This window comes from Microtus oregoni, unplaced genomic scaffold, assembly GCF_018167655.1.
Source record: "Microtus oregoni isolate MIOR12 unplaced genomic scaffold, Mior012 000124F_ref0000388, whole genome shotgun sequence".
In the NCBI taxonomy this organism is placed as follows: domain Eukaryota; kingdom Metazoa; phylum Chordata; class Mammalia; order Rodentia; family Cricetidae; genus Microtus; species Microtus oregoni.
In genome coordinates, this window is record NW_024544756.1 from 1,459,346 (window position 1) to 1,476,706 (window position 17,361).

Sequence of the window (17,361 nt, forward strand, 5' to 3'; positions counted from 1 at the left end):
ATCTTATGAAGAAAAGCATTTATTTCAGGTGGCTTACATTTTCATATGTTTAGTTCATTATCATTATGGTGTGACAAGTTGGCATGCAGCCAGACATGGTACTGGAGAAGTAGTCGAGTGTTCTACATCTTGACTTGTAGGCAACAGGAAGTGATCTGAAATCCTGGGTGTGGTTTGAGCATATATGAGACCTCCAAGCCTGCTTCCATAGTGACATACTTCTTCCAACAAGACTACACCTAGTCTAACAAAGCCATACCTCCTAACATTGCCACTCTCTGGTGGGGGGACATTTTCTTTCAAGCAAACCACCACATTTTTTTGATGTTGATGTTGTTTGGTTTGTCTTCTGTGTATGTGTGTGCGTGAATGTGTGTGTGTGTGCATGTATGCACAGGCATGCATGTACATGCGCACTTGTGCATAATCACTCCCTGGAAATCCATGGCCTGCCTTATACATGCTAAGAAAGTATCTTCATCACTGACCTGTACCTACAGCCTTTGGAGTATGTTCATGAAAACACTGCCAGTCAAGTGTCATGAAAGGAAATTGGCCAATAATTTTGTTCTCAAGCTTAAGAATACAAGCTTGGACTTACTTATAGCTTTCTAACGTGGTTGTGTTGGTTTATCCTCCAGGAATAGTGAAGTGGGAAGTGTTCTACAGCTTCCCCTAGAATACAGTTTATATTGATACTTGAATAAATAACATACTTTATATTGAATATCACTAAACAGAACACAGAAGCCTCTATTGTTGTCTCTGTTACTTTTTTTTAATGTGACAATGGAACTTTCAGAAGCAAAAGATGAAAGACTTGAGGAGAATGATCTATTGTTTTGCTCATGTTTAATGAAGCATCGATAGACATGTAGAAGTAAAACTGGCTTTGGGGGAGCCCAGGCAGTTCGGATGCTCACCTTACTAGACCTGGATAGAGGTGGGCGGTCCTTGGACTTCCCACAGGTCAGGGAACCCTGATTGCTCTTCGAGCAGATGAGGGAGGGGGACTTGATCAGGGGAGGGGGAGGTAAATGGGAGGCGGTTGCGGGGAGGAGGCAGAAATCCTTAATAAATAAATAAATTTAAAAAAACAACAAACAAAAAAAAAAGTAAAACTGAGTAAAGCAGTGTGATCAAATGCAAAGGATGGCCGGGCGGTGGTGGCGCATGCCTTTAATCCCAGCACTAAAAAGGCAGAGGCAGGCAGATCTCTGTGAGTTCAAGGCTAGCCTGGTCTACAAAAGCTAATTCCAAGTCAGGCTCCAAAGCTACAGAGAAACCCTGTCTCAAACACAAAAACAAAAAAATAGAAAAAAAAAAACAAAAAGGATGATGTGAAAAAAAAACAGGCAAGACACGTGTGCTCCAACTCTTTGTAGTCTTTCTGTATGGCATTCTTTATACCAGGATTAGGGTAGACTCCTTTTGGAACAAGGTTCCTATGACCTACTGTCAGACTAGACAGCTCAGAGAGTTTCTCTAGTGTTTTTCTTGTATTTACTTTTACATTATGTGTATGAGCAGTTTGCCTGGATGCATGTTACATACACCACGTGAGTACAGGAGTCCACGGAGATCAGAGCAGGCATTGGATATGTCTGTAACTCCACAGTTGTACAGCACCATGGGAATTCTGGGAACCAAACCCTGATCCTCTGCAAGAGCAACAAGTGCTCTCAAACATGGGATTATTGCTCCAGCCCCTCAGAATTCCGTTATAGCCACCTGTTACACAGGAAGGTTACGAAAGTTTAGTGTAGTTATGCTTAGGTTTTGTGGCTAACTTTAGAGAAGATGAGTTCCGGTTTCTATGACATAAGTGTAGATGAGGGGAGAAGAAAGGAAAAGGAGGACAGAAGGACACTATGATTTTGAAAACCTCCCAATGCCCTTCATTTCAATCTATGCTACATGCTGAAACACCACACACTGGGGTATCCCAGCATATCTGAATTTGAAGGTATAAGATAAGGTCAAGAGCTAACATCTCCATTCACTGTCTCAATGAACCCAAAGACATGACTTTATTATTATTACCTTCTGCACACTAACTTGTCATTAACATAAAAGTCATCTCTTAAACACATTGAACTGAACTCAACTGGTGTAATTGATTACCAGCCTAGCTGTAGGGATTTTGCAGCTTTAGGAAAACTGACAACCATCTTGCCCTTTTAGATCCTACAATTAGATTCACAAATGACAGTCAATAAGCATGTCCCAGGCTCCAAATTTGTCATCTATAACGATGGCAAAAATCTCTCTGAGTGAATGAACTAGCTGTTGATAAAAGACTAATTGCCGAAATGGTTTGCAGTAGTGATATTGGCAATTGGAATTGAGCCTGTTAAGGATAAATTTGATTACAAGTTAATGGAACCTATTCTGGGCATTAATTTATAGAAACCCTAATAGATCCCTGATTTACTGCATCTCAGTTTCTAAAGCTGGAAGCATGTGTGAAAAAAAAATGGGTCAGTCTAGGTTCTGCATAAATGCCATGATCCTTTGAACTGTGATCCTAAAATTGATTAATCCTAAAAATCATCAGATTGTAAACAATTCCTAACATGTACATTTGAGTTAATAGTAAAGAATTCTATTAGCCTTGCTTTCTGAAATAGTTCACCTTTTATCTCCTATAATGTGGAGAAACATTCAGGATTTTTAAATTGATATTTCTTTATGCACTGGATGCTAGTCAAGTGGTAGTTTTTCAGTCCCTGGGATTTCTAGGGATGCTGTGTTCTTGCTTACACAAATAAACACTGAAGATCCTAGACAGCGTTCTAACATCACCCTAGTTTTCCACACTAAGCTCATTGCTATGCTACCGCTCTCCCTCCTAGCCTCTATCCTGGCCAGTACCCAGCAAGGCATAATTTTCTAAACACCGCTTCTATTATCCTTCTATGACTGTTTTTTGTTATTCCCTTGTATCGAGATGACATTCTTTCCTTCTCCACCTGGTAGTTCCCGTTGTCCTTCTTCAGGCTTTTCCTGGCCCTGTTTGTTGCCTTGTCCCCTATGGATCAAACCACCTTCTCTAAGACCTGCTTCCCTATCAGCCTGCTATCCTTGGATAGTGATATCTCTGGCTTCCTCTACTGAGCTGGAATTGAGGGCAGTGAATGAACACTGAAAGTCACTATATTCACAGAAGCAGAAAATAGTAAGTTAATACTCTTTAGACTTTCCTGAAGGATGCAGCTGTAGCTCAGTAGTGTAGTAGGAAACTTGGCTCTAGTCATAACATTGTAAAATATTGGAGGAGAGAAAGAGGAGAAGATGGGCTTCTCTGGGTAAGGAGATGAATGTATGACTAGACGATAAACAGCCTGCAGAGAGTTCTCTCAAGTCCCTTTGCTAACCATCCAATCCCCCTGGCATGCTTTTCTGCCTGCAGATATTCTTTCCTCAGTCTTTGACAATGTTTTGTTCTTGCCTCTAGTATACTATGGAAGTCTCAGTCTCACATGTTAAAACAGTCCTTTCCCTCCTCCACAATTTTTGTTGATATAGCTTTTTTCTCTCTAAACCACAATCTGGCTGTGATTGTGCCTACCTGGAATCCCAATACTCAGAAGGCTAAGACAGAAGGACAACAAGTTTGAGGCTAATTGCAAGCATTTTTTTTCCAAACAGCATTATTATACCATAAAATTCAGGGTGTAGTCTTATGTTTAGTCTGTTTTTATTGCCTCTGTCCTTTTACAAGAGCGAGGCTGTCATGTTTGTGAAGTTTCATAAAGTTCAAATTAGTAAGGATTTTAGGTATCAAAGACTACAACCACTCAACTCTATCAGTGTAGCGTGAAAGCAGCTGAATTGCACAAATAAGTGCACGTAGCTGTATTCCAATAAATCTTTATTTCAACGTCAGATTTGGCCTGTGGACTTTCACTTACTTACTGGCCCCTGTAGTAATATAAATTTATTCGTCTGTCTGAATCACAGCCGTATGTTAGGTACCAGGCACCAAGAAAGTTTTATTAAACAATTGTTGAATAAATGGTAGATAAATTTGATTCACTATAACTAATCTGAACATAATTTGAAAAGCCAGTTTCTACCAAGTCAAGTGAAAATGGTAGATCAAAATCTTCCAATAAGAATATCAGCTCTTCTAAAATGTGAGGCCCATCATGTCTGAAATGTAGTGATGTTATCACTCTTGTAAGGCGCACTGTAAGTCTATTCAGTTTGCTGTGTACGTCATACTGCTGTTAAAGGTAAAAGTTTATTGAGAAAAGTTTGATAGAGAGACAAAGAAATGTCTACCTTGAGGTAAACCGGAGTCTCTTTCCTTTGAATGAGCTAAATTGATGTGAATTTCATAGTGACCAATGTAAAAACACAATGGACTGAAGAGACAGCTCAGAGGGTAATGTGTTGATAATGCGAACATGATGACCTAAATTTAGATGCTGGGCACACAGGTGTTAACTTGGATGTAGTGTTACACAACTGTAGGTCTAACAGGGCTGGGGGTTGTGGGGTGTGGAGGTGGAGGAACCTAATACAACACTCATGAGTCATCCTTAATCAATGAATTTTAGGCCTAAGAGAAAGCCTGTCTCAAAAAAAGAAGGTGGAAAGTGGTAGAAGGCACAGCAACATTAACTTCTGGCTTCCACATGGACAGACATGACATGGACAGGCAAATGCGGACATTAATACACACAAAATAAACAATAATAAACAATAATTAAGGCCTATATATGGAAATGCTCCACGTTTAGAGGGATGCGTATTTGGTATAGATGTGGGGATTTTGTTTGTTGTTTGTTTTCATGACTGATTTTGTGTATACAAATATGGTTGACTTAAGTTAGTTGAATAATTGCTGTCGGTGCTACTTTCTATGGAAAAGTATTTACTGCTATTGGATGAGAATTAGGAAAGAAACTGAAGTTATAAGCCTGAGCAAGGAAACTGCCCTTTGGGTGACATCAGGTAGCAGAGCTGGCTCATAGGGATCGAAGTTGTTTCATGGAAGAGAGAGACATGGTGAATGGCTCAGAGTCTTGACAAGAAAAAAAAAAAACAGGCGTTAACATCAATAAGAAAGCCAATAAGTCACACTGAGGTACCAAAAGCTAATGCAGCTGAGATCTGTGAGCAACACGAAGCCTCAAGGAGCAATGAAAGGAAATGGTTGAAGCAACTGCATTGAAGTCAGGTCAGCAAAGAGAGATCAGCCCCTAATCTTTCTGTCCTTCCACCCAGTTTTCTTGCTTGTGCCTCGTGATTTTGGACCCAATAGAAAACCAGGTAAATCCCGATTTACTTTAGTATTAACTTCAACGGTAGAGAGACAGAGAAGGATTTGGGCATGTGTCTTGAATAGTGGGTGAAATTAACTTCACAGGCATAGGAACTACAACAAAGGAAACACAAACAAAAGATAATAAAATCAGACAGTAAGAAAACTTTAGATCCAGGAAGAGTGAATTCTCTAAGTGATGACTAGAAATAATTATTTTAATATGGGAAAGGGCTAAGAGGGCATATCTTTTTGTTAGCTTTACTTAGTTACCTATTTATTTATTTTTGAAAAGGTCTCACTCTGTACATCAGGTTGGCTTCAAATTCAGAGCAATCCTACTGCTTTAGCCTCCCAAGTACTGAGATTACAGGCACATGCCTAGCTAAGGAATTAAAATAATTTCAAACAGATATTATCTCAAAACTTTGATTCTGGGATTTCTTATCAGCTGTTTTTCACTTCCTCCAGAAGCATTTAGTTATCAAAATAGGGCCTTAATCAGTTAATCACTTAAAAAAAAAGCCTTCTGTGAAGATTATAAAAAGGGGACATTTATAAAAATACAGACAACTCTCTAAAATATCTCTGATCAAAATTGATGCATGTCTCTGCATCACATGTTTCTTTACTTTGTATTTGCTTGAACCATCATATCTTAAGTATAAAATGACTATGTAATTTTTGAAGAACACAAGTGTACCATAGGAAACAAAACAATCTGGCATGGGAAGGATAACAATATAACATATATATTGTATATATTAATATAACAAACACAATATAACAATCTGCCCTAAAATGTAGCTAGAACTCAGTTTGCTAGACCTAAAGTGATGATTTTAATTGGTTTGAGAAAGGCTTTATTCCTTATTACCAAGTTTCAAGGTTTTGCTTAGGAAACTCTTTCCTCTTATTATCAAATCTTTTGTTCAATATTTTCCTATGGGTTAAAAAAAAGATAATCAATCAGGAAGAAAAAGTCTGCCTAGCCATGCAGCATTTCATGCTCTGTGAGCAACAGATGTTGACACTTCAGAAATGCTTGGGATGATTGGAATTTTAACCCCCAAAGGACTCAGTCTGTTGGAGCCCAGAGCAAAGAGTGTGTATAAGAACCATCAGTCTGTCTGTTCCTTAGTGACTCAAATCTGGGGCCATTCTATCTCATTTTACTTGCTGGAATAAGATTAGATTAGCCATGGAAATGCATCATTTCCCATCAGATTCTACCCTCATTTTTTAAGTTCCCAAAAATGCCACTGAATTGTAATGTGAAAACTGGGCTTTTGAAGAGCTGTAGTGAGCTTTGTAAGATAGATGAGTCTGCCCACTACTGAATATGTAAGCCACCCTCAGGACTTGCACCATACGCCAGAAACTCTCGGAAGCATACAAAACAAAATCTTCTAATTCACTTTCATACCTTTATTGAGTATATACAACTACAGATATATAATAATTTAAAATTTTAGTTACTCTCTTATGTATTTATTTTTTATTATTTTCTAAGTGCCTGCCTGCATGTATGTCTGTATGCCATGTGCATGCCTGGTAGTAGATCCTACAGAACTGGAGTTAGAAATGTTTGTGAGCTACCCTGTACATGTTTAGAGTTGAACCAGGGTCCTTTAAAAGAGCAGCAAATACTCTTAACTACTTAGCCATCTCTCCAGCCCACTTGTATTCATAGTAAGTAATGCCAGGAATGTATTGAGGATTCTAAAGCATCTTTAAAATATATTGAAATGAGATGCTTTTAAAAAGATGAAATAAGCTTAGGGTGGTGGAACAGGCCTATAGTGTCAACACCAGACAGAGGCTGGGATGGAGAGATCTTAAGTTCAAGGCCAACCTGGGCTTCATAGCAAGACTCGGCCTCTAAATAAACCAAAGAAACAAGAACAACAAAACAAGGTAAAATGAAAGTGAGATAGACATTTTTTCCTCACTTAAAATCATTTTTGGTATCAATTATTCAGTGTCTTAAATGACAGGCAAAGTGCCTGGAGATGATGTTTCTAAATCTCTTGTTTCATCACTTCACTGCCTAAATTTTGGGGGCTCTTGTGAGTGTAGCTTCATTCTTTCCCTGAGCTGAGCCAAACCACTGGGGAAAGAATAGGAGTCACAGAAAACGATGAAAAGGCAAGTGGACAAAGGGAGGTGCTGGGCTTCTCGCTTGGTGCTTGGTTTTTCTTCTCGTCTCTGCAAAGGAGTTTATTGGAATTTGGCTGGAAACTTCTTTGAAACCCATCAACTGTTCTCACAAACCATATGGAAAAGGCTGCCTTTTCCTATATTTAACAAATGATTTCACAATCCACTGAAATGCTTCACTTGGAAGATTTTTAAGCAGGTTAGAAAAATCCGTTTCTAAGCTTTCAAAGACTGCAGCTTCTATCTGTACATATTTGCATAATTTTCAATAAAACAATTAGACAACTGTTACATCTAAACATCTGTTTCCCTGCATGCTTATCACAATCCAAGTTTGTTTGAAAGAAAAATACTTTCTTACTCATTATTAAAGCATCTCCATTATTCTGAGAAGAGCACTCTGTAAAGTTTCCTATTGGCTGGTAGCCAACAACCTCTATTGGAGGACAATAAATTTCCATAGCCATTCTACTGGTTAGTTCCAAAAGCAACTACATTGTTGGCATGTGAAAACACTTAGGTTTCTCTGTTACCATAAGTTTCACTGAATTCTTTCAGGAGTGGCCACCTCTAAGTTTACCCTGGAAGCTTCACTTTGTTGTGGTCAATGCTGCTGCAGCAGAGCTACATTATTTTTGTACGTGGGGGGGGGTATTGTAACATGCATGTGTGTGTAGGAGCCAGAGATCAACCTTGGGTGTTGATTCTCAAATGCTGTCCATCTTCTTAAATAAAGCAAGGTCATTCACTGACCTGGACCTCAACACACAGACTAAGCCCCAGCAGTCTTCTTGAAACTGCTTCCTCAGCACCAGGACCACAAGGCGGAACCATTATCTACAGCGGATATTTTTGGAAGATTTTATTTTTAATTTTAAGTGTGTGTGTGTGTGTGTGTGTGTGTGTGTGTGTGTGTGTGTGCAGTTCCTACAGAGGCCAGAAGAGGGTGTTGGATCCTCTCGAGTTAGAGGTAGAGGTAGTTGTCAGTCACCTAATGTAAGTGCTGAGAATCAAACTTAGGTCTTACATAGAAAAGCAATAAGGACGCTGAACTGTTAGGCAGTCTTTTGACTCCCATTGAACAGTTTTTGATGTACAGTCTTGGGATCCAAGGTCGCCATGTTTGCACAGAATTTTATCTTTCCAACTCCTTTGACTGCATTTTTTCTCTGTATTTTTGCTAGTATCATACTGTTCTAAGAATTGCCTTTTTATAATAGACTACACAGAAATTTTTCTCACTCAGTGTTCTTTTATAATACCATTTAAAATTTAGAATTCATTTTGTTGAATTTCTTAAAAAGGGCTGTTCGCATCTCCTTATTGGGCAGCATTAAATCTGTAATTTATTTTGGAATGAACTGAACTTTTCATATTTAGCCTACCCTATTGCAGAGAAGCCCTGCTTATTCCAAAGCCTTCTGAAATTCTCCAACAAAAGTCTTTTATTTGTGATTTTAAGGTTAATCATGCTGGATTCTCTGGGCTTTCAAGAACTATGTAAGTTTCTAAGCTTGACGAAACAGCTTTGAATCTTTAAGTGCTCCTGACACATTTTGGGAATTGATTGACAGTGGTCTGTGGAATTGATTAGTGAAGGTTAAATTCTTGTGAGCCCACGAGATACATGCTCATGCAGGCAAAAAGCAGGAGACACAGTGTTATGTGCAGTGACAATCCATTGTGTGCAGTTATTTCTGTTAAAAAACATTTAACTCATGTCCAACAGAAGGATTCCCTTTGGCTCCCTTGATCCCCAAGGACTGAGACTTGCTCAGAACAAGTAGCTGAGTATGAAAACATGTACATGGTAAGAGAGATGGATCCCAAGGACATGGAAACAGAACTGTACCAGTAGCTGTGCCCTTTGGCTTCTGGAAAACCAGCTGCCAGTGTTAGCTCTGGATGCAGGCAGATTTGGGTTGCTCAATAGCAGGAATTCCTGAACTCCCTAACATTGCATCCCTTCAGAGTATGGTCACTTAGTCATTTTTCTTCTGATCTGTGACATCTCCTTACCTTCATATGCTCTGTCTCTCATTTCTAATCTGCTACATATACATGTCATCATTGCATTGAACACCTATGGGCTGGCCATTTGGATATGATCATGTCAAATATTCAAAATGTCTGAGGATCTCGTGCAGAGCAGAAATTCCATTAGACCTCAATGTCTTCCTTTCCCTTTGCCCACTCCTGCGATAATCTGTGTGGTCCCTTGAATTTTACTGATTCTGCCATTTCATTACACTCAGCCTGTGGGTCATGCTGCATTCCTAGGTAAAGCATCAAACTTCTCATGCTTCCACCGCTTCACTAGATTCTTCAACCTTAACTTCTTCCACCAAGTCATTCATACCTTCAGGGGAAAAAGGTCAGGGAAGAGTGGTCTGTAGTCCGCTTTTCTTTTGAGCCCCAGTAAAAGCATCTTCTCCAAATCTGAAACTGAAATAAATGTATGTATCTTCTGTTTCCGACCTGGTCAAGCAAAATCTCAATGAGGAAAAAGAGCAAACAAAATGCTTTTGGTATATTATTTTGCCACAGTATTGCTGTAATGTTGACATGATGGAGAGCTTGTCATATAGTCTCCTCTACATCGTAATTTTTCTATTGTAATCTATCGACTTTAACAATGCATACTTTGCTGACTTTGTCCCTTCCAGGTTGATTTTTTTTTCCGGGGTTGGAGAGTCTGGTTTGTTTAGCTTAGAACTTTTAGTGAAAGCTTCCATTTTAAGATAGACTACCTAAAGCCTGTCAGGGCTATTGGAAGTTCCCACCAAATACACTGCAGGGATAGTCAGGAAATAGGTTCCTTTTACAGGTGTCTGCGGTTACTGCCAACTACTATATATTTGTGAATGATGAAAGGAATGGGTCCATAGAGATACTCCCTTTGAAAGGCAGTACTTCAGAGATTTTTTTTAATGCTATTGAAAGCACTGACTATAAGGTTCTGTGAATGAGTTTCTGATGCATAACAAACACCTTCCAAGTACAGTGCCATGACACACAATCACCATTTATTATCCCTCATTCACATGACTAATCTAGCCGATGGGCTAGGCAGCTCTGCTACCCTTGGCTTCTCAATGAAGCCTGGACACTGATTTGTTTTTCATGTGTACATTCTGGAGACCAGGCGGAAGAGACAGAAGCTCACTTTAGCTCTTTTCAGTATGGGGACAGAACAGCAAATGCACCTGCACAAATACACAAAGGATTTGTGTTTGTCAGATCTAGATTCATCCATGTAGCATTTTGGGGGCAAAGGGATATTAAAGTCAAGGGATAGCAAAATTGCACTGATTGTAATGGAAGGCAGTGGGAAGAATGGTGGTATCTGGTGGGCAAGGCACATCCTGCTGAGTGAAGAACGATGAAGTTGCTCTCCTACACAGACAGTGCTGCTAGGACAGAGATGCTGTTGACTGGTGCTCTCCCGAAGTCTCCACTGGACTTTCTTGGTACTAAAGTGACCTTATTCGGCTAAACACAGACACAGATGCTTATTTATATCCATTTTGGTTCAAGTTTTAACCTCCCAGGTGACCAATCTGATCTCACGTGCCTGGTTAGACACCTTGATATTCACACCAAAGGTGATGTTTCTAAATTTGGTTCTCCCTTCTAGAATCTTCCCTCTCAGCACATTTTCAACAAAAAGATTTTGCTGACGCAAATGGGTTTATCAAGTCCAGGAAAAGACTACAGGTTTTCTTCCAGTCAATGCAATTTTTTATGATTCTTCTATTGTTGCTGAGGAGCAAAAGTTCCTAGAATTCAAGAAAACTCCTTTCCTTTTGTCATGGGAAATCAAGTAGCCAGATTCCCACAGTCCCTTTAGAAATGAAATCCCCAAGAAAGAGCAAGATTCTTTAGTTAATCCTGATAAGCCCATTTTCCACCTCAATTATTAGCCTTTCTTTTCAGGTCATAGATTCCTGACTTAACTATACCCGTTTACTGGAGGACGTTGGCACAGGAATGAAGGTTTATGTAGCACATCGCTTGCATTCTTCTAGTCTCAGCATTAGAATTTACTGAAGCATGTTCAAGGGGTGAAACGATGTGGCTTTTTAGCTACTTATAAAAACTCTCCACCATCCTCACAAAAAAAAATCTTGCAAGTTCAGGTTTCCCCAATTTTTCCTTGCTACAAAGATCAGATTAACATTTTATGGAATGGGGATATTTTAGTGCAGATATGTCTACTGAAAAAGAGAAAGTGATAACTTTTAGATTGTTAAAATCTAAAAATGTAACCTGATGAGTAAGAAAATGGTAATTCTATCAGAAGATCTTCCTCAAGGTACAAGCAAAATAAAGAGGATCAAAAATCTTTAATAAATACCAAAAGCTAAAACTAGCAGTGAACAGAAACTGTGCATGTGACTGAGTCTGTAAACTGTTTGGGTGGGAAGCAGCGGTAAAGCATGAGACAATGCTGATGCAGGGAAAAGCAGTATCTAAGAAACAGAGGCTCTCTCCTGCCTCAGCTCTCATTCAGAACAGAAACGAACACTTCTCTTGACTCGGCTCAGCCCCCATCCTTGTAGTTCATGGTTCTTAGTGACCAAGAAACACAGACAAGGAATGTTTACCGTTTTCTGATTATCTTCTTTTATTCTTCTGTGTCCTTGGTCTAGTATTGCCTTGGGTATCTCAAGTCCTACTTGTATCCATTTTGTCATTACAGTTGATCTAAATTGTTTAATTGAAAGCCTTGGAGTTTGCCTGAGATTGATGAGGCATTTCACTCAGAGAGTTGGGTTACAAATATTTGAAATGGTAGGTCAGCATCTTAGTTAGAGTTGTTATTATTATTGCTATGATAAAATAACATGACCAAAATCAACTTGGGGAGGAAAGGGTTTATTTCATCTTACACTGCCAGGTCACACTCCATCACTGAGAAAAGCTAAAGCAAGAACTCAAGCAGGCCATAAATCTGGAGACAGAAACTGATAGAGAGGTCATGCAGGAGTGCTGCTTCCTGGTTTGCTCTTCTTGGCTTATATAGACTGATTTCCAAAGCATCCAGGACCACTGGCCAAAGGATGACACTGCCCACCATGAGATGAACCCCGCACACACCAATCAAGACAATACACCACAGAATTGCCCACAGACCAATCTTGTAGGGGCATTTTCTCAGTTAAGGTTCTCTCTTCCAAAACAACCCTCACTTTTATCAAGTTGTGATAAAACTAGCCAGCACAATTGTTTTTCAGATTTCCCCATGGAATGCTTTCATCACACACATGAGAAATTTATTCCCTTCTGTTTATTAATCTTCAGAACGGTAAAAATAAAAGCTAGTGTGTTGCAAGCACTTACTATATGCCCAACATTTTGTAAGTGCTTTTCATGTCTTGTTTGCTCTGCACAGCTCTTTATTGAGATTGTTGGAATCACTGTCATCAGCTTCCGAATGATGCATGAAGGAAGGAAGCAGGGCATACTGCTAGGACTCTGTGGAATTAGAACCCAGAGCCAAGTCATCCGGCTCCAAATTCTTACTACAGACAACCATGCTGGTTTTCATGTCCACCCTAGACTTAAATACCTGTTTCCTAAGCAAACTGGAAGAAGACATGTCTCCAATAATGAAGATGCATTAGGACATGCATGGTCCATTCACATGGAGAAAAGGTCTGTGCAGGAGAAAGGGTCCAGAGTAGGAGGCTGACCATAGATCTGTCAGAATGGCTTCCAACATTAATAAAAGTCCCACAATTTCTGCCATATCTATCACTCTCCCCCAAGTATGAGCCATTATGATCTGTCAAAAGGGATGGGATACCATGGGCCATGAGTTCTCTTTTTTCATGTACTTTCCTTTATGTTGTCAACACAATAGCTGAATACACTGCTAACATTCAAACTTTCCATTGACTTCATGGTTTAATTGAACCGTGAACCTATGCAATCTCTGTAGGATCACTACCATCATCACTTTACTTACCCATTACTGCTCCAAATCCCCACTCTATCTTTCATTGGACTCTACAAGTTGCTAGGCATGTTCTGTTCTCTGGAGGTACATTGTACTTCCAGGTATTGAACTTCAACATCCCCGTGTCCTGAGTACAGCTCACCCAGATGTTGGCCTGACCCCTGGTAGAACATTTTGCGGCATCCTCACTCAGCAGCTGTCTTAGAATTAACCATAACCTAATATGAACATTTTATTTTCGTCTGCTTTCGTTCCTTTTGTATTCCCAGACTAGAGAACCCAGTGGGTATTTGATAAATTGACTAAACGAATAAACGAGTGTATTATGAGGTTGTCTTGAAGGATTTAGCAAACTAACATATGGAAAGCATTTAGAATAAACAATGCTTAGTATGAAATTGATGTTTAATAGCTGTCATGTTATTAAATTATAACAATGTAAGAGTTATTGAATGGATGATGTATTGAGCCTTTATGGTTACGTTATTGTTATTCCTAGAAAAAAGCTAATCAAGCCACAGATGTTTAAAATATTCCAATTTAATTGCCAAAGGCTACTACAAAAGAAGCTAGCCAAATCATATGTTTCTTCTTTTCCTGTTGTCTAGGGCACGCACACTGTCAAGGCCCCTTTCCTGTGTTCAGCTGTTTTCCTGTCATTGCTTTTGCAAAGAGACTCTGAAGAGGGCCAGACAGCTTCCATCCCAGAAAGGTCTTTAAGAGTTAAATCATGAAGCAGATGGCTTTATTTTTTTCTTAATATTTATTTATTATGTATAAAATATTCTGTCTGTGTGTCTGCCTGCAGGCCAGAGGAGGGCACCAGACCCCACTACAGATGGTTGTGAGCCACCATGTGGTTGCTGGGAACTGAACTCAGGACCTTTGGAAGAGCAGGCAATGCTCTTAACCTCTGAGCTATCTCTCCAGCCCCAGCAGATGGCTTTAATACAAAGCATATGACACATTTATCCATTCTGTTTGTCCTAGTGTTCCACGTCTCAAGCAGTTACATTCTGTTTAAAGGGGATTTTAAAATCGTATTTTACTAGCACAGATATATATATATATATATATATATATATATATATATATATATATATATATTTAAAGGACAGATCCCAGAGGTTTTGTGTTGATCTTCCCTAACTCCTAGTAATTGTACTGAAGAACAGCATGCATCCTCCTTCCCTATCTGTCTTTCTTATATTTGGACTGCATATAGAACATCAGCATCCAAAGTACTTAAAAAGATATTCTTTTACTCATTAAAGAAAGATATTTTAAGGTGAATTAAGGGCTGGAGAGATGACTCAGTGGATAAAGGTACCTGTTGCCAAGCATGTTGACCTGAGTTCTATCCTTAGGACCTGTATGACAGGTGGAGAGAACCGACTCTTGCAAATTGTTTTCTGACCGTCACATGTACATCACGGTACAGCCACATATGCATGCGTACATACAGAATAATTAAATAACTGTCAAATAAAATCAAGGTGAATTAAGCCCATGTCAGTCATTTAAGTCATCTGAGCTAGCATTTCTTAAAGGAGATTGCTATTGTTCAGCAAACAGCTCTTTCTTAAAAGAAAGCTGCCTTGGACAATTGCTGTGCAGAAGACTTCAGTAAGAGTTGTGGGAGCTAGTTGTTTACCAGATTCTCTGGCCTTTTGGCCAGGGAGCCTTGAGCGATGATATACTTCGTGATATCGATCTTAATTTGCTTCTTGACAAAGGTGATGTCAATGACTGCTCTATACCCTTATTCTGTGAGAAGACTTTGAGCCAAAAGCACTGTAAGGGTTTTTGTTTTGTTTTTAGTTTATTCTTGTTGTTCATTTGTTTGGTTGTTTTTGACAGGGTTTTTCTGTGTGGCCCTGTCTGTCCTGAAACTCAACTCTGCAGACCAGGTTAGCCTCAAACCCAGAGATCTGCCTGTCTCTCCCTCCTGAGTGCTGGGATTAAAAGTGTGTGCCACCACCACCTGGCTGTATTTTTATTTTTTAAGTGTTATTGGTTATACATTTCATACAAATGGTTTCATACATTTATACCACGAATCTTGGGCCTTCTCATCTCCTATGCCCCCTCTCTCATTCCCCTCCTTTTTCTGCTGGAGCCAGTTTTTTCTTAAGTTCCCCTTGGACTTTCATGTCTTCTTTCTGCAGGATCACTGAGTTTAGTTAGAATTTCTTGCCCACATGTGGGTGGAAGGCTATTTTTGGAACAAAGGCAATTTAGTAGGGGTTACACCACTGAAGAGAATTATACATCTCAAATGTTATAGAATATTCAATTTTGAATTGTTACTATAACTTCATAAATGGAGGTGTTAATGAGAAAATTCATTTAAATCATTCACATCTTTTTCCTTAAAGTAAATGCCAAAAGCCAAATTAGCAGTTTCTTTTGAGTGGAGAATGTATTTGGTAGCAGGATAGCCCATCACCACCAACATCATCCATATTATTTTAATTTTTCTAGGTTCAAGTGCCCTATATACTACCTGCCAACAAAAATGTTCGTTACTTTATGAGACTGTAGGTCAGCATTTCAGCTATAACTTGATAATGTTTTAAAAAGAAGTAACTTTCCCCCTGCTTATTAGTTCAATTTATTGTTGAGCCTGCTGTGGATCAGGCACAGTTCTAGGTTCTTTAGTAAATCAGTGACTATAATTAAGTTCAGAAGACTAGGGCTATAATTCAATGATGGTACCTTTATCTGGCATACATGAGGCCCTGATTTCACCCCCCTCCCGCTCTATGCACACAGCAAGGAAGTATTTTGTCCTTAAAGACTGTACATTTTGTTGTGGAGAGCAAAGCAATAAAATTATTGTAAGCATAAATGCTTTTTGTAGTATATTTATAGGTAAGTAGTGTCATGGTGGAGGGGAAAAAAAGGTAAGGAGGCTTGATGAAGTGTGGACCTAGAAAAACCATATTAAAATAGTATTGTAAGGTAGTCTTTTATAAGATGGTGATATGTGAACAGAAGTTTGACAGAGGCAGAGGTGAGGCCTGCAGATATTCGCAGGACAAACATTCCACATCGAATGAATAGTCAATGCAACACCCTAACGTGGATATTACAGAGTTCCCAAGGGACATTACATAGGTCATAAAAGGTGACATTGAGTTCTAGATATTTCCTACTGTCTGCCAGAGATAAGTTTCCAACAAAGAAGCATGTGATTTCGAGGCCAATGCTTAATCCCCACATTGATACCTTCTTCTCTTTCCTATGTTTTCTACAGTCACATGACACAGGCAATCCCATTTGATGACCCTCGGTTTGCCGGCTGCCAAATCATCCCTCCAGCTCCACGGAAGGTGGAGATGAGGAGAGACCCTGTGCTGGGCTTTGGCTTCGTGGCAGGGAGTGAGAAACCTGTGGTTGTTCGCTCAGTGACACCAGGTAAGTGTCCACACCAAGTCTGATCTTCCTGCCGCAGCTGGCCGCAGTGGCTTCAGTGTGGTTCTGTGGGTGCTCGAGCTGTGAATAGAATACCAAGCAATACTTTCCAATACCCAGAGAGAGTGCCAACAAAAGGCAGAGATGTGTCATCAAAATGGGCTTGATTTTTAATGTGTGTGTGTGTGTGTGTGTGTGTGTGTGTGTGTGTGTGTGTTGGGGGAGTTTTGGAGACAGAATTTGCTATGTTGGCCTATCTGCTTGGCACTCTGTCTGCAACCCAGCCTAACCTGTAGCTCATGGCACTCTTCCTGCCTCTGCCACACAAATCTGGGATTACAGACCTGCATCCCATGCCTGATTTCAAAGGAGATTTTAGACTGCCCAATGCATCCTATCCCTTGGGCTAGGGAAAGCAGTCATGAATCATTGGTAGCCGTGGCACCATTTCTGAGTGTAGAGCTACGTGTAATGACAGGCAGGCACCACAGTGCAGGTAACTGTCTGCTGGAAAACACAGTGCGGTTTCAAGTTACAGTATTATTTAGTC

The 17,361-nt window shown here is 39.6% G+C and overlaps 1 protein-coding gene across 6 annotated transcripts in view; it reads left to right on the plus strand.

The window, feature by feature from the left end:
• LOC121444429 (FERM and PDZ domain-containing protein 4) overlaps nucleotides 1–17,361 on the plus strand; it is a 648,345-nt gene that overhangs the window by 497,476 nt on the left and 133,508 nt on the right. For all 6 annotated transcript variants that reach the window (XM_041646236.1, XM_041646240.1, XM_041646237.1 and 3 more), the window contains one exon: nucleotides 16,654–16,814. In XM_041646236.1, the coding sequence (XP_041502170.1) occupies nucleotides 16,654–16,814 (161 nt within the window). The remainder of the gene's footprint in view (nucleotides 1–16,653; nucleotides 16,815–17,361) is intronic.